The sequence below is a fragment of the Neolamprologus brichardi genome, chromosome 8 (genome assembly GCF_056152115.1).
Source record: "Neolamprologus brichardi isolate AB-2024 chromosome 8, ASM5615211v1, whole genome shotgun sequence".
Taxonomy (NCBI): Eukaryota; Metazoa; Chordata; class Actinopteri; order Cichliformes; family Cichlidae; genus Neolamprologus; species Neolamprologus brichardi.
Window position 1 is genome coordinate 17,208,696 of NC_142111.1, and position 18,531 is coordinate 17,227,226.

General features: G+C 39.3%; 1 protein-coding gene across 2 annotated transcripts; it reads right to left on the minus strand.

Annotated features, from left to right (window-relative positions):
• Nucleotides 1-682: 682 nt before the first annotated feature.
• si:zfos-911d5.4 (uncharacterized) lies at nt 683-18,290 on the minus strand. Of its 2 annotated transcripts, XM_087844721.1 has the most exons (7): nt 18,057-18,290; nt 17,483-17,607; nt 16,384-16,484; nt 15,983-16,131; nt 14,899-15,127; nt 13,361-13,581; nt 683-2,107 (listed from the first exon to the last, which is right to left on the minus strand). In XM_087844721.1, the coding sequence occupies exons 2-7, from the start codon at nt 17,599-17,601 to the stop codon at nt 1,940-1,942; spliced, it is 987 nt and encodes a 328-aa protein (XP_087700847.1). In that variant the 5' UTR covers nt 17,602-17,607; nt 18,057-18,290; the 3' UTR covers nt 683-1,939. The 2 variants fall into 2 exon arrangements, with proteins under 2 accessions (XP_087700847.1, XP_087700848.1); XM_087844722.1 differs by lacking the exons at nt 17,483-17,607; nt 18,057-18,290 and adding an exon at nt 17,221-17,301.
• Nucleotides 18,291-18,531: the final 241 nt, after the last annotated feature.

An 18,531-nucleotide genomic window follows, 5' to 3' on the forward strand; every position in this document is an offset into this window, starting at 1 on the left:
TGACGTCTGGCGTGAACAAAACTTTTTCCAATGCTCGATTGAACTTCAGCAGGTTGTCCTAGTTACATGAATAGAGTGGTTGCCACGTGATTGGCAAATCTACAGATTTGGCACCTTGCTCCTCAGTATACTCAAAGCATTTTCCACTAAAAATAATGCAGGAGTTGTACCTATAAGTGCATTCTAGCATTCACACGCACATACAGTCAATAAATGCACTGGGGGCAACTTGGGGTTGAGTATCTTGCCCAAGGACACTTTGGCATGCAGACTAGAGCTGTCAGTGATTGATACACTGACATTCAAATTGGTGGACAACTCTTAGCCAAGTTGATCAGATACCCCCAAAAAAGTGGCTGTGGAGTGTATAATTGTTATGAGACACTAATATGCATTTGTTACTTTTGGATGATTAAGAACATTACAATAGTTTGGACTCTAAAACACCAGAATTTAAACCAAAATGCTGCAGCATAACATCTAAGAACTACAGAGATAGAGCTGCATTGGCTGATTCCAAACCATTCCTGTTATTCTGCTGTATCCTAAGATGATTCAATAACGACACTACAGAAATAAAACAAACAAACAACAACAACAAAAAAATAGGACTGAGATGGTTGAGGCCACTTCAGTCCAAAAATGGTGTAAATAACAAACTGAACCAACCAATAATCACATCTCTTTATTACAACAACACGTGGTACAAACATTTGGTAACACTTGATAACTCAATGGCCTAAAAACCCCACACACCAATGAATCAAGCAAACATGCCTGAATAAATCAACTGAGAAGCATGGTTCAATGTATAATGAAATTACAGTAAAACGTGCATGCACCCACCACTTATCAGATATTTCCTTGAAGTCCTTCCCATACCAGACCATCTGATATTGCAAATATTGTTTGTCAAGTGCTTTGGAGAAAACAGTTCCTGAGGACTATGTAGGCTTAAATATGTATAGGCAATAAATTCATGAAAACACCTATAATTTCAAGCAATGTTGACTCAAACCACAAAACAACCAGTCTCAAAAATGTGCAGCAACCAATGTAAACAACTCAATGATGGCTTTAAAACTACAGATGATCTGCCCCTCAGGTAAACCAGTAAACAGACATTTGAAAAAGTGAGTAGCTTGAGTACAGTGTAATGATGTTTCAGGTAGACATGCCATACAGAAAGATACCATCAACAGAGAGAGCTGTTAGCTAAAGGCACTGATATCCTGTTGGGAATAACTTCATTATGACCACTGCCAGGCCCAGTAAATGCAATTGCTAGCTGTTAGCGCAGCTGTGGAAGCCTGGGCAACTGATGGAAAGTGACTCAGACACAGTTATGAATGGTGCTGGTTGCTGTGCCCGTGTGCTCTTGAATAGTTATCATCTCCTCCGTGCGGTGGAGCATATTAATAAAGCACCTTACAGTTCCACTGTCTAAACACCGTAAATAACTTCCCATTAAACCCACAGAGGCAGTTACATCCTCGGCCCTCGACGTGCCAGAGGCCACCGGTTTTTAACCGCCACAATTAACACATTAAACACTTCAGTCCTAAATCGGTGTGACACAATCAGCTTGCATAATGATTAATTAATGGCTAGTGTAAAGTGTGGGCCAGCTCTAGAAATTCAAAACAAGAGAAAGCTAATCGTGCTAATTGTCTGAAACCATCTACATTAACATAATATTGTCACTAAGGAGAATCAGGGAAATTGGCAAATGGGACCTTTTTTCTTTTTCCTTTTTTCCCCCAATAAATCCGCACATAAAAACATCTGGAAGTCCTACAATATTGCAAAGTACAAACACTGCATGTTAAAATGCACTTGGTTTTTAAAAAATGCTACACACAAGTAAGCAATTTTTCTTCCCCTTGCTTCTTCAATGCCATGTTGCGATGGCGATCCTGTTTGTATTATCTCCACACAGTCATATGCTGAGCGTGATGCTGTGAATGGCGTTTGCTGGGATTTTAGCATCTGATTCTTCGCCGCTGATCCTGAAGATCACAGAGGTGTTGGAGGGGATGGTGGTGGTGGCATTCAGGGATTTCCCCAGCCAGCTGTTAGATCCACGCTTATACATTTTAACGGTTACCTGCAAAGTGCCAAAGAAAGAAAGAAATTGAAAATTCGTTGAATAATACTCATTCTGCCTGGTGTAAAGAAGGACTTCTTTTATTGGTGTACCAAGTAAACATCTTTGTTTACCTTGAGGTCAACTTTACCCAGAAGTCTAGGTTTGGTAATCTATTATCCTTCGTGGGTATTCTAAGGATTAATAGGACAAAAATATGGGAAGTCTTTTTAGACATCAAGATGATCTACATGATAACTATATGAATTTGTATACAGCCGGATCATAAAGTAACTTCCAGATTAATTGAATTTCCAAAACCATCTACAACATATAACTCAGAAAGAAAGTCTGTTCCACTGTTGGATTTTAAGTTACTGATGCAGTGAATTGCATTTTGAATGAGGTTTTTCAGCTGTTGTCTTTTAAGCTCTCTATAAAACTGAAGTAGAAGGTACTGGTATATATTTAGATGCATCACACCTGCAACTTACTAAAGTAGTACTTCAGGTAATTATGTTTTTCATGGCTGGAAAATCTACAGTTTCTTTTGTAATCACTGTATCAGTTTATAACAATGTTGAATGAAGGTACTTTCACCTGCTCCTTGTTACAATGGGTGGCTCTGCATATGAGTTTTAACGGCAGATGCCACGACCCAAAAGGGGATTTATGTCTTGCGCTAGAATAAGACCAGCGACTTGGCAATTGAATGTGTAAACCACAACACTATAGAATCAATTATAATATGTAAACCTTACTAAAATAATTGTAGCGTATGCATTTATGTCTGTCTCCTCCCATCCTTAACTGCTGGGCCAATCTTAAATGAAACCTTGCGCCAACACTGACACGCATACAGCGATTATTACCATCTGTGTTTTGTTTTTGTTTGTTTTGTTTTTTTAAAGATGTATTATAATACCCAAATCTGTATCTGACTTACCTCTAAATATGCAATGTGGAATTAGAAATAAAGTTCTTGGATATCACAGACATATAGCTCAACAGATGATGATTAATTATGGTAAAGTAGAAGTCATTTCTGACGACCACCAAGACTGCATCACCCCATGTAAATTTTAAAATGTTATAAATTGTAAAACTGTATTTTTAATTTGACATTTTTTTGTAGTTGTTAATTATTCATGTATTATATACAGAACAGATTTAAATATAGACGTTCACTTATTTACTATGAAGTCAGCAGTTTGAGGTTAACTGATCAGTGGGCAGGTACATTTCAGGTAAGATGTGTACAATGTGTATTACAACTGGGATCTTAAATTATTGACCAAACAAAATAATACATGCACTATATTACTATATGTCTTTTTTAAAATTACAGGGTAAAGGCACATGTTTTTCTTTTTTTAGATTATCACGGACAACACCAACATTAAGGCATTTACTTAAACATCAAACTCAAGGTTTACAGGTTAGGTTTTGTGTGTCTTATAACTGAATATAGAAATAATACATAATATCAAAGAAATAATAAATTATATAAGAAAAGGTAAAACTAGTAAAATATTTGCCAGTCTGCTAGTTTTGTTCATCAATATAATGCCCATCTACGTGGCCTAGTCTAGTCTGAATTAGGTCAACTGTTTTACACAGTAAAACAAACCAGATTCTGCTTCTATTGGATGCTAATCCTTCAATACTCCTTAAAACATATTTAGAAACGTTCTTTTCAAGCTTGTTCGAATATTGAGCTCGAACTCTGTTAGAACAGTGATCCAAACGTTAGCCCGAAACAGACTAAATAATAAATTAACCTCGGTCTCACTGTGAATTTTAATTCCCTCTGCATCTTGAATGGAGTCATACCTCTCTTGATTCTATGTAGGTTGTAGGGCATAATACGCTTTAACACTACAAAAACTGCCTGTTATGTTTCGAGCCCGACAATGGAAGCCTTAACTAGATTTAGACATGCAGGTAATTGAACCACATCCATTTCAAAAAGAATGCCTTGCTGCATCTCTTGTTTGGCTGCATTTACCGGGGATAACAGAATATTACAGTGCCTTTTCACAGTTCCATTTTCTTTCACTTTAGCATTAGGCAATTTTTCAATTATTATTTTTTTTTCCATGTACTTTCATCCCCGGCTCTCCATAATGTCTGGGCCTTTTAGTTAATGGTAGCGACAGTCAGAGCCCAGTATATCGGCCCTTGTCCATTTTGCAGGTCATTGTGAAAGCCCAATAGGCCTTTTATTACGCCGACATCAAAAGGCAGATAAGCATTAGAGGTGGGGAAAATACCCTGCACTAGATATGTTCCCTCTTTCCTTTGTCTGCTATTGAAAGTGATCATTTTAATAGTGAAGAGGTTGGTGAGCTTTGGGGCTGATGGAAAGTGCGACACCCCTGACAGCCTACGAATATGAGCAAGTCGATAACACAACATGAGCACACAGTACACCCTCAACACCTGCACACTCTTGCTGCTAACCTAATTATCTACAACAAAGGCCACTGCGATTTCAGACACACATCTCTCCAGCATTTACTTACTTATTACTGTGCATTAAAACAGGGATAAAGATGAAAAAAAGCGAAACAATTGCGTCTTATATTGCAGCCTTGGCCAAATGCCACGTGGCTTCTGCTACAATAGCATCAGACACTTCAGAGTGAGTGAGTGTCTATTAATTTGGGATACATGAAAAAATAGCTTAATGACAGCTGGTGGCAGAGAGGCACACAAACCGAGACAAAGACATCAGAAAGGAATTATTCTAACAAATCACAGCGCAGCGCAATAGTTCATAATCAGCAATTAGCTAATTTAATGGAGCCAAAGTTGAGTACTTCCATACTTGTAGTGCACAAGAGGCAGACAATATAAAACCCACACAGAAGCAGGGAAGCTATAAAACCCGCCGCAGAACAATCCTGCAAATGATATTAAGAAACATATTTACAGTAACAACCATGCTAATTTGTTGCCCGTGGTTGCTTTGGAGTATACGTAAATCCTGTCTGAGAATGTTAGCGTAGAGATGAATTGTGTCAAATTTAATTTACAGCCGTTTAAATTCATCATCGTCCATTTCTGCGGCATCATCCGCCACACAATAGTTACCAAGCAGGTAAGCTACAGATTTCAAATACAAAAGAGCAAAACAAGTTTCTGTGCGGTCTAGACAAGCTGCCTGCCAGATGTTGCTCAGCACAGACCGCGTGCCAGGTACAGGAACTGTCACTGCATGTTATCCCTCAAGTGAATGAGAGGGTGTGTTAAAGAGTAAAAGATCATGCTGTATCCGACTTGCAGCAGAAGAAAAAAAAAAGTAAAGTAGCTGCTGATAGAAACCAAAATGTCATTTAAAGTGCAATCTCTTATCCGACACTTAAGATGTATTGCAACGTGTCACGGCGACACACTCTCCAATAAGCCAAAACGAACACTTTAAAGTCACTAAAATTAGGTATTAGGTTTTTCTGTGATTTGTTCACAATTGTAAGAGAACCATCGCTACTTCAAGCACCAGCAGGCCAAAATGGTGCATTTCATGGAAAGAACAAGACCCTTGGGGCTAAGGCTGGGTGTCACACAAAGGGCTGAGAGCTCACCTAACGGTGTCTACCCTGATCTCCCTCTCACTTTCAGTGTCGCAGAAGCCATGTGAATGACATCACTCCTCACATTTCAACAAGACAAACTCATTCTTCTTATTTACCGTCTGCTACTAGTCATAAATCCTATGTCTGGTTCGCTGTTCACCTTTTAACCTCTTATACTCAACAAGACAACTCATTCTCTGAAAACTTCTCCATGCAAATTGCTGATAGACATCTCCAGTGGTTTCCTTATCTCCCATCTGCAGGGATCTCCACGGTACAGATTCAGAGCTAGTTCTTTTAAAGACCGTTCAGGCATCCTAAATCACTTCTGCTAATAAAACCAACATGAATCAATGATGTTTAATTGCGACTACAGAATTATTTCTGTATAAATGTATTTACTGGTCATTAAGGTCTGACAGGTATGACAAATCCGAGGAACTGTGTAATTGGGTAGGGACATGTCACCACCTGCATGTATTGCCATTCACAAAGTTCAGATTCTTCCCCTGATAAAGTCAAAGAATCCCAGCGGTGTATCAGTCAGCAGAGGCTGTTACCTGGAGCCATGGTGCAGTGTTTCAGGTGAACTCTGAGTGAGCGTAAAGCCACACCAGCTTCAGACGACGGGCTCTTTGTTCCACTTCGTGTCTCACTAGACACGGACAGAGGGGGGGGGAACACTGAGTAACACACCTTTGGTGCACCAAACCTCTTTGTTGATGGGCCAAATGTCATGGAAATGGACCAAAAATGGTTTGCAAGGCAATTAGGTAAGCACTGTGTGGTTTGGCTCAGAAGATGAATATATTAACAATCTGTTGAGTGAGTGACTACCAGCGGTAATTTGATTCAACTCAAGTCATGATCTTGATGATCTGACTCAATGATTTTCCATTAAGACACAAAACAGAATCTGATTAACAATCAGCCAAAAGTGTTTTCCCTCCCATAGAAGCGGCTAAATTAAATAAGCCAGCTTTATTCTAATTTAATATATAATAGATTTTGTTTTTACCTGCTAATTTTTTGAGGTTACAAGATATTAAAAAAAAGAAATGTAAACAGCATCCCATATTCTGAGTCCAATCTCTATCTCTACAATACATTCACCCACTGAGTTAAATTCACCTGTTAAACTGCTTATTAATGCAAACAGCTAATCAGCCAGTCACACTACAGCAATGCATTTAAGCATGTAGACATGGTCAAGATAACCTGAAAATGGTCAAAACGGGCATCAGGAATGGCTGTGTTGATACCAGACATCAGGGGAGAATGACCAGACTGCCATATAACCACTTGTTACAATCAAAGCACGTAGAAGACCATCTCTGATGACACAACATTTAAAACCTCAAAGCTAATGGGTAAGAGTAGCAGAAGACCACAACCTGGTGTCACTCCTATCAGTTAAGGACAGGAAACTGAGGCTACCGTTTGCACAGGCTCATCAAAACTGGGCAGTAGAAGATTGGAAAAATGTTAGTGATGAATGAGTGAACGAAGACGTCAAGAAACGATGGGAAGTGGCGCCGATCACGGACAAGATGCGAGAGTCGAGGCTCCGATGGTACGGCCACGTCGTCCCTAGCGATGAGAACTCCATTGCTAAAACAGCCCAACGATTAGACCGGTAACAGGCCAAGAGGAAGACCAAAAAAAAGCTCTGGATGGACCGAATCAAAAATGATATGAAGGCTGCGAATGTCACACCAGAAGACGCTCTGGATAGGAAGAAGTGGAGGAAGGCGTGCAAAACACCAGATCCTTCATGAGCGGGACATGAACCGCTAGGAAAGAGAGCTTTGAATAGAGGGCTAGAATTTGGCAAAATGAAAGCATTAGTCCATCTACAATTCAGGCTAACAGTGGCAGTATAATGGGTTGGGGGATATTCTTTTGAGAATATCTTTTTGAGCCCATAGTATCAACTGAGCATCATTTAAATGGCACATCTTACTCGAGTACTGTTCCTGACCCATCTTCTGATGGTTACTTCTTCCATAATGATAATGCACCATGTCACAAACCTCTCCCAAACTAGTTTCTTGAACATTACAGTGAGTTCACTGAAGGGCCTGCACAGTCACCAGACCTTTGTCTAATAGAGCACCTTTGGGATATGGTGGAACAGAAGATTTGCATCATAGTTGTGCAACCAGAAAAATCTGCAGCAACTGTGTGCTGCTATCATTTCAATATGGATCAAAACATCTGAGGAATGTTTCCAGCACCTTGTTGAATCTATACCATGAAACATATCAGAGCAAATCAGAGAGCTAGTGACATAAAGTGAATATCAATGAATTTTAAGCATTTAAATTCTGTATTTTGTTTTTTTTTCCTTTCATTTATATGAATCTTGGAATGGCTGTACTGTGATACCAATGTTATCTTGAGTAACGTACTGAATCATATCACGAGTTTCTATTTGACTCCAAACCCTATCCATTAAGACAGAGGTGGTGACATTTCTGCCCATGTTAATAACTGTGCTCGTCTGAGGCCACAAAAATAAATAAATAAATAATATATATTTTTAAAAAATGCCCGGTTAAGTTCCTATTAGATATGACTCCCCTTCCAACCTGCCTCAGCTAACAGGAAGCCATTAGGCTGGGCAATAACCATTTGCATGCAGTCACCCAGCTCTGACTGTATTTCCATCCACATAAGTGCATTTTCTGCGAGAGGTTAAAATATGAATCCCCCTCCTTTTTCTCCTCAATAGGTCTGGTTGTCTGGCTGACTTGAGAGGGCACAATCTATGACTGATTTAATTTGCTCTTTACGAACATCTCTAACAGCATTACCCCCAGAGCATACACTGACTGCCCCCATCTGACTCCATTAACTCCCAAATCAGGTTTAAAGACCATATTGATGCCGTCCGTTATTAAGGGTGATTATCAAAACAACAGACAATGGGCCAAAGTGTCTGTTAACTAGTTTATCCATAATTTCACATAACTGTAACAGATGGCAGGGCTGTCAATTATATACTGTATCTGCAGTGCACAGCAGTCACACACTGTCTGGATATGCAGCATATTAGCATTTACATTAAAAGAATGAGAGTCTGCTCACAAATGGTCAAAGAAAGCCTGAGAACAAAAATAAACTAAATATAAAATACAAATGTATCTATTTGAAAACAAAGGTGAGAGCTTGGATCCATCTGGCTTTCAGTTAGAGGCTTTCTGTAATTTAAAAAAAGAAGAGTGACAACATTTTTTTTAAAATAATTTAAAAAAATTACAGTTTTTGCCGTTTAAGCCACTTCAGCACCTTTATTCTCCTCAATTAACGAGAATGGCTTTCGAAGCTGTAATTAAGTGCCTCCGCTCCACTCGGCCTCTTCATTATTCATGAATCCCTATTGATCATATCTTAGAACCTATGCTGCGGGGATCACTCTAATATCCTGAATCCATAAAACAAATAACTGAGCCTACAGAGATAAAAATGAACATGTTGGCCAATGACCACAGAAAAGTTTCTTTTAAATACTAAAACCAGCATTTAATGCCAAGTTAGATAATGTCACAGAATCATCAACTGGAAAAAAAAAGTTATCTATGAAGCTTACGTGGCCTTATTAAATGTGCTATGACAAAGGATTGTGCAACAATTCAATAATGGTTTCTGACTTTCCGTGGTGATCACAGAATCATATAGTAAGGGACATAGCTAATGATTTTCATTTTAAAATACTTTATTTTTGTTGTTGTTTAATTGTAAAACTGCACAAAAAAGGGAAAAAATTTTGCTCTAATTCTTTATTTATCTCGCAAAAGAATCAAAGACAGAGTTTCGATCTTCTAATTATTTAAAATGTACCTATACAATATTTTTTATGTTTTCAATTCAACATTTGAATGTTGAAAATGTTCAATTGAACATTTTACATAGCTGAACATTCGGATATTTGAACTGAGTGAAGAATCACCCTGAAATACAGTTCACCGCATGGAACTTCATATTAATGGTGCCAACATATTTAAAAAGAAAATCCTGTTACTGCAACCATATTACAAAACCCTATTAATGCACGCGCTGTATTTTCTAGACAAAGTATACAAATTAACAATATTCTATATATATATGCATGCAGTAGAGCAGATATTATTACCCACAGTGCCCTGCAAACCCGGGCTCATTCCACATTCACGGAAATTATTTGCTAATGAATAATAATGGCTTGGAGCTTAATCTTAAACATGTATTCAAATTTAGTGAAACTCAAACTCCACCTGTGTTAAGTAGGAATGTGTAAAACATGAACTCTAACGTTTCATGTTTAACTAAATTAACAAAAGAGCACTTGAAGAGCCCTCTAAAATGACTGGAACTGCATGCTGGGTGATGAATTTGGAGGAAACACATTGAGTCATCTTCAAACTGACAGATGCAGAATCTCTCCACGGGACTCTTCACTGCGGTTCAGTGCTCGAGTGAAAAAATAGATTTTTTTTCCTTTTTTTTTACTAAGTTTAATCACATGCTATTACAAGGCAGCTTTTATCATTGCCTTCCACTGTATAAGTGCCGGTGTCTTCACTAGTTCATTACAGACACTTGTGATTCTGCAGCACTCTTCTCATGCGTAATTGCACGGTTATTTTTCCTCCGTAGCTTCCTACACGCTCTTTGGCGCGAATTATTTCCAATTCCAGTTTCCTTTCGAGAGCGATCCTCCAATTACAGAAATCTGAACATCACGGTAGTGTCCACATAATTTTCATCTCTGCTGGGAAATGCAATGCAACTAATAGATCTTTCTTTCTAGAAAAAAAAAATCAATCTAAAAACTTTTCTTTGAAAACTTTTCCACAGTGGAGATGTCATCCTACGCACTGCGTCCCTACAGGCTTGTTGGGTACGCAGTGAAATAAGTGAGCTATGAATCTGGAATTAGCGCCTAAATTGTATTCTCAGTGACACAACTTTAAAGCGTGCTTTGTTTAATTTTGCATAACTGAAAAAAAAAACTACAGTTGTCTTCTTTCTTTCTTTTTTCTTTTAGTGAAACAGATCCTTTGATAAGTGGAGTTATAGCCATGCTCACACAGAACACATAGAATATGGTTTCTAATGATTATCATAAATATTTGAAAGTAAGAGTAATGGGGAAGGCATATATTTACCTCAAAGGGGTGAATGCTGTTTTTTTCACTACAGTAAAAGAAACCCCAAAAGACACAGTGGCTGACAATATTATCTATTTAGACAGCAGAATTTGCAGGCTCTGTAAATGGCCTGCTCCTGGCCTTTTGTGTGCCTCCATTCATTATCACACAAAGCAGTTGATGTCTACCCTCTCTGCCTTTTCTGTGCTAAGCACCAAGTGCACCAGCTGTCCATTACAAGCTCGTGACGCGTGCAGCCTGGGAGATGGCCAAATGGAGAGGAATGTCGTGGTGGAGTTAAATTAACAAGCTACATTTGTGTGGAATCTGTAGCTTGTCAGGGAGACGAGATGTATCTCCGGCAACCGAGATCTGATTATTTGTACCATTCTCCGTTAGCCGAGATGTTGTCGGTGAATTTGCAGATTTTCACCTACCGGCTTTGCCTCTATTAATCAGCTAGGAGGGGCTGTGTAGTCAAGTTACGCTCAAAAGAACTTAATTGTTGCTTCACAGCTCTGCAATTAATAGATGCTCTGACTGCAAGTCAGAAACTTTTTTTTTTAAATCAGGGTCTTCTCTTGAATAAACTGCATTATATGAACTGGCCTTATTAGAAGACGGGACAATATGAAGATGAATATCACAAGTAACCTGCACTTTAAATTATGACATGAATAGATCTTCAGCTCTTTCTCTCTCCTTAACACACACAGACACACACACACACACACACCGTAATTACCCCTCAATCCATACAAATTGAATGAAGCCAGAACCGTGGTCTAAGAATATAGACCATAATTAATAAATTACAGCCACTCCACTCAATCATTCTCCACTTTGGTGCATGTAGACATCCCATTCTCTGCAGAGTAATTGCCTGCGCTCACAGAAAACACACCTACTGCCTCCACGGCAGCTTTCTGAATGCATCTGGTGCCACTTCATGCAACCTAACAGATGCCCGAGAGAAACCATAGGTCATGTTGGAGATCTTCTAGCCTGTGTTTACAAGTTTAAAAAAAAAAAAAATCAAAAGCATGCATTATTTGTAGGCTCTGAAAATGGGGGTAGCTATCAGGTTTCTTTGCCCCCCCAAACTTCCCCTGGCAGCTGCTGCACATGAGCAGAGAGCATTTTTTTCTCTCCTAAAGACAAAGTAGGTGACACGGTGAATTAAAAAGGGCAAAACCTCCAAATATTTAAAGTCCAAATTCAGGGCCAGAATTGATTTCCCCCAGTGCGGACTGCATCAACACACCTAGAAACCAATCAGAGAAATAAAACCAATTTCACAAAAGCATATTAACCATCTATTCTCCAATTTCCTTTTTTTTTTAATATGAGGATGAGGTTTGCATCACTGTGCCTCCATTTGCAAATATCTCTTTGAAAATAATATATTTTCTTGTCATGTTTTGTGTCCCCCTGGGCAAGAAAAGAGCCCACTGGAGACTGTCTAATGACTGCTGGGTCATGTATCAAATACACAGCAGCTGGAGGCGAAGGGGGAGAGTACATACAGTCTGGGGTGCTGGGTGGGGGCAAACTAATGCCTGAGCAGGCTTGCATGGACATCGCAGGCTGAGTGTCTGGGTGTTCGAGGGTGGGTGTGAATCTGTAATGGATGCTGAGCTGGGTCGCACTCGCTGGTCTTTAAAGAGGTAACATTTAGTTAACTGACAAGCGGAAAAGACGCACCACTGCCAAGTGAAAATAATTAAAGGTTCGATCCTGCTTTTTGGAAGAAAAATAAAAATGTAACGAAACGACATTTTTTGTGTGTGAATCTAACGTTCTATCATCACTGCAATTTAACTTCTATATAAACCACCTTTTTCGGTCATTGCTCTAGTGACTGCTAAGATTTGCCAATCGCATCCCGAGTCTGAATGAAATCTGCTTATTAACCCAAAACATAAAATCAATTTTAATCAGCTCAAATTATTCCTTTTAGACTGTGATGCAAACAAAATACCTGCCCTAACGCTTCAATAACACCCAGGGTGTCCATTAAAATGATCTGAGAGAGAAAGAGTAGGTGGTCGAACTGGTTTAAAAAAAAAAGAACCAAATTTAACAATTTACATTTTGTGAAAAAATCATTTGTTTGGAAAATTGGTCAGTACAATTTAAATTAATTTATATCTAAAGGCTGAACACTGTACTCAGTTAGACCGCTCTCTGTGGTGTGGTGAAAAAAAAAAGAAAAAAACAGTTCACTTTCTTATCTTAATTGCTAATAAACTGTATCACTTCATCTGTGTTTATACAGTAATTTTCTCATACTTCTAAACAGAAATGATCCTAATTGCATTCAAATAACTGTGAAATTGGTGTCATGTTTTGGGGGTCTTCAGCACAAATCAAACCTGTGTTTTTCCAGTTACCAGAACAACAGGGGATAATTGACGGAGGCAGTCATAAAGTGCTACTGCCACCTGCTGGTTCATGATGAGCGTGATGCTTCACATTATCATTTGGACAAAGCATTCGATCCCAAGTTACAAATGGCGTTTATGTTTGTGACTGGTTCATCAGAACCACAGTAGTGGACTGACCTGAGGAGCGTGTCCCAGCAGGGCCCAAAGCGAGTCAGCAGAAAGGGTCTTGACACTGGAAAACTCAAGGGTGTCCGTCTCCTGGCGGTTGAGAGCGATATACGGGCAGCTCTGGAAGTCTCCTCTTAGCAGCTCGCCACAGTGCAGCCGCACCAAATCCCACGTTCCCACCCTCCTCAGGACGTCTCGCACTGATTCCATCTGCCTGTACGACAGATGACCTGCAGGTCAAGAAAAACACAAGTTTAACTGGCTTTTTATGAGCCTTTGCCAATTTAGTCATAATCATTGCTAAATTTAAGTCAGAAGTTTACAAAACATGAATGTCATGGTAATTTGGGTCGTAAATGATTTCTTTGAATTGTTCTGTTTACAGGTTGGAATAATTGCACAGCATAGATCTTCATAAAACAAGGGGTTCACAATTGTGAATTGATTTTGGATTGCCTCTAATCCACACACGGTCCAAAGTATAAATACAGGCTAAAATCTATACACACATTTACTTCAATATTTTAATAAGTAGTGTTAAAAATTATACGATGTCTTTTAACTTGACAAGGCCGAGGCCAACTAAGTTTCTCTTTCTCATAAAAAGGATATGTTTGACAGCTCTCGTTGGATTGAGCAACACGTAGAACAATGGAGAAGGAACTCTGTGAAGATCTAAGAAGGAGTGCTATAAAGTTACAGAAGTTGAGATGGTCTCTTGGAGGAATTGGTAAACTGCAGATTCCAATACCATCAGCTCAAACAACTGTATGACAGTACAAGTTATTCAAATGTATGACATCTTTGCCAAATGAGAAGAAAATGGTTACCATGCTCAGGACCAACTCAGGAACCACCAAGCCTGCCATGAATTAGAAATTGCTAGAATGCTAGCATCACTATCCTGTTGGTGGTAGCATCACTCTCTAGGGCTGTTTTGCTGCCTGTGGTAGTCGTGTATTGCACAAAGTGGATGGAATAATACAGGAGTAGGATTACCTCCAGTTTCTTCGGCTTGATCAGTTGCAGTGATCCTAAACACACACGGATAAAGCAAGCTAACATTTAGCTTCTGAAATGGCCCTCCCAACGTCCCAAGCTCAACCTTATTAAAAATTTGTAGACCATGCTTGAAAGTCGGGTCCATGCCAGGAGAAACCAACCAATTTAAACATATATCCAGGCAGAATTATGCAAGACACTTGTTGATGGCTATCAAAAGTGTGGAACTTGCTAAGGAACAGTTAACCAAATATTAGTGGGGGTATATGTTTATATTAGGCCTGTATTGATACTTTGGCCATGTGTGGATTAGAGAAAATTCTAAATAAATTAAAAATTGATAAATGTATGCTGTACAAATTACCATGACATTCATGCCCATGATGAGTGTCTGTAAATTTCCGATTGATTCCACCAGAATTTTAGGCAGCAGTGGACATTTTCACAAGTTTTAGGACATAGTAACAGACATATATCGTGTTTTTACAGATCAATTCCTTTTGGATTGTGTTGGAACACTGAGCGAAGTGTTAATGCATATTCACCAGAGATCCAGGAGGGTGTCAGCGCATCTGATATCCAGGCAACATAGCCCTCCTTGAAAGATTTGAGGAAGTCCTCTATTTGGCTGTGGGAGACCAGCTCCCTCTTCTTCCTCAGCTCCTTATCCAGTTCACAATCTGGTGAGAGGAAGATGATTCTGGGGAAGAAGAGACTTTGGCGCACAGACACTCCACTCCTCTTCAAATGACTGCATAAGTTTGCTGTTTTAGTCTACAAGACAGACATTAGGTAGATACTTATTATTTGATTTTCTTTATTAGTATCTAAGTAATAAAAACCTTTTCAGAAGCCTGGATTGTTTTGGTTAAAAAGATGATTTGTTTCATCCAACACTGATATCCACTTTGCATAAAACACCTGGAGTAAAGTAGCAAAATGTTCAGCAGTTATCTCATTTAAAGGCCAGCCGATTAACTTATTAAATGCTCCAGTATTTACGTGAACAATGCTGAGACTCATCAAGTTTAGCATGCGCTCACATCAACATTCCTCCTGCAATGACCTGAATCACACATGATGTAGATGTGTACTTTCAAAGAGGGCCCATTTAGAGAAATTATGTAACCTCAAATTTGTCGTGTTTTGTGTAGATTAATGAAGTTAATAGATCCAATTCAAGCAGAACACGTTTCAATATTGCAGTGTGTGTTTGCCATTGAACTGTTCTGTCAAGCTTCAAGTCCAATTTGAGCATCTATAGAAATGGAAATGAATGACTCCTAACAGACCCAGCCACATAAGGTGACAGCTGTGTTTAGGCACCTGCCTGCTTTCATTCCCACCCCCACACCCCCACCCTCCTCAAACCGTGAATACAATTATGGCCTTTCAAATGAAGAGTGCCCACTTAGGAAGTTTAGGAAGCACTTCTGCATTTAAAATTTCCATATAAATTGTTATAGTGACTCAGAATCTCTTAACCCGACCACAGTTTGGATGAAAACAGTGTATTGGACAATTGGTTGGACCTTGGACTCAAGTGTGCCAGACAGTTTGACATTTAGGTTTTCATGGAGCCATTGCAACATTTCAGATAAAACTTGTCTTTTTTTAATTTGTTTTTACCATGATAGCTTTGAGTGGATCTTCAATCTGCTCAATGCAGGTATTGGTAAAGTTCTGGTCCTCTTCTTTCACTTGCACATGCCAGTTTTGGTTGTGAGCAGACACTGTGCCTCTCCAGGGTTTAACATCTATGCAGAAGATCCCATGACCTTAGCAAAGAGATCAAGAAACATTAATCCTTGTCACTAGTCTTATACTATTAGTGTTACTGTTAGAATATAACTTATCCTTTCCTAAAGCCATTTTAATTCGTAGCATGCAGCAAAACAGACAATTACAAAAACTGTTGTCCGTTTAAATAATCTTAAACATTTAGATGGAGATGCTAAATTTTACATCCCTATGTCATATGTATATTATTTTCACATATTATTCCATGCATTTCTTCAGCAGATACCCACCTGAAAGGATAACAAGGTTGATGTCATCTTTGGTTGTCTGAAGCTGGTCGGGGATGCGCAGATTACAGAAAACATATTCCTTTTTCAGCCCGGTGAGTTTCCTACAGAGGAAGCAAATGGTAAAAATATATATTTTTGTTATTCCACTTGAGCACAGTGGTACAAGCTGCAAGTAGAATTGTGATAAATTATCATTTTGCCTTTAAACTCCACCAATGCTACCCCCGATAGAGGTTATATTAGATCATCCTAAGCTGCTCCATCTCCACTATTATGCTGTTGAGTGCTGTCACAGGTTGTGGACACGAGCGTTAGGGTTGCAGGTTGTAGGCGATGGACAAGAACAATGAGGTGAAAAACACTGCAATGCTCAGAGTGAAGTGCATGGGCAGAGGATGGATTTCAGTGATGGGTAGGGGAACAGTAATTACAGGCAAAGATTGTTATAAGGGACAACTCGACCCAACTTAACTAAAAAAACAAAACAAAGATTATGGGCTTTATTGCCCACAATACTGCTAGCTGGAGGTTTGGTTGATGCATTACCTGTAACGGATTATAACTGGTAGGCAGGACCACAGCCACTTTTTCTCAGATGTTACAGAATTATTCTGTCTCTTAAATTTAAAGTATCTTATTTTATTTTATTTCATTGTTTTATGAACACAAATCTTCTATATTGCTGCAAAAAAGGGAAGCTGTACAAAATAAAATTCCTTTACAGTTTTTAGAATTTCTGATTTGGACTGTATTGCAACTCACTTCACTTTACTGCCTCAATAAAGCGCTCTGTGCGCTGAAATAAAGTAGAAAAGCACCTCTCCACCACACTCTTACCTCATGGGACCAAGATCTAGTTTAAGGGTAGACTCTTCCGCTGCTCCTTAGAGTACAGGTGCTACACCTTTAATATGATGCATCAAGAAAAAGACAGATCTGGACTTCAATCATTTCTAAGCCCCATTTAGGGCCCAGTGACCCCCCCAAATAAACTGTGCCCCTGGGGGTTTACTACTGCCAGTGTATCCCTGTACTTTACTTGACACACACTAACTGTACGACTAAGTTTAGTGCAGGTTTAAGTTGACCTAATACTTACATCACGCTTTGTAAAAAGTCAGGTACTGTCGGTGTCTGCTTTGGGATTTGGCCATGGGCAGCTTCTGACGCTTTGGAGGTGAGATGGAGCTGGCTCAGCAGACTTCCAAGCTGAAACATTCTAGTCTTCATTATAAGCACATAAACAAAATGAGAATAAAGAAAAGCATAAGCATTCTAGTTGTTGGGGTATTTTTACAGAAAGAAAACGCCATTGTAAGGAAATGTAAATGATTTGTCTATATGTAACGGGAGATGTTTCCCGTAACTCGTAAACTGGAGACCGAAACCCTTTATTGTGTTATGCTATGTTGTCGTAAAACCAGCATGTTTGTGTACACTTTTGTCCCCCCTTTCTTTTATCTTTTTTCAGTCCAATCAAACTTTTAGCAAAACAAATTCACCATTTTCATCACTCCAGCATTTGCACTGTTTGCGGTTAACGGCGTGCTCACAGCTACACTCGGTTTAACCGCATTGTTGACCATCTTTGGACGCTTGAACTTTAACGAACCTCAGAGAGGAGAACAAAGAGCGAGAGCAAAGCGGCATGCTGACGCCAAACATATACGTACAGTTCAGGTATCGCGCTGTTTACGGAGCCTCTGAAGATGGAAACATAAGAGAATTCAGTTCGACATTTTCCCGACGTTAACGTCAGCCTGCGCGTCTTTTTTCCCCCCTCTCCGAGGTAACTCTATCCAGGACAGCTGTTACAAAATTTTGCCGACTCCCCCTCCTCCCCCTGTCTGGCTGCACTTCCACTGTTCCTGGAAGAAGTAAACAACAGACCACGTGCAAGACCTGCAGCATCAGATTTCTCCCACGGAGGAGTGACGTCACTCAGCCATCACTGCAGCGTTTGCATGATGATGCATTCAGGGAACCATTACTGTTGTTTTCATCCGCTGTGTAAATCGCAATAACACTGTACAAAAGTACAAAGTCGGTACATGAAAAAGCCACACAATGATATGTGTGAGTAAATGTAAACAAGTGTAGGTGTATTTGGAGACTAACGTAGTGAAAAATGAACAGTAGCAGAGTCTA

Bases quoted from the DNA above. Each gene is read 5' to 3' on its own strand.
- si:zfos-911d5.4 (XM_087844721.1), bottom strand. From the start codon at position 17,601: ATGTTTCAGCTTGGAAGTCTGCTGAGCCAGCTCCATCTCACCTCCAAA. The intron at 16,485-17,482 runs GTAAGTATTAGG...CTTCCTCTGTAG, and splicing joins GACTTTTTACAAAGCGTGAT to GAAACTCACCGGGCTGAAAA. The intron at 2,108-13,360 runs GTCAGTCCACTA...GGCACTTTGCAG, and splicing joins TGCTGGGACACGCTCCTCAG to GTAACCGTTAAAATGTATAA.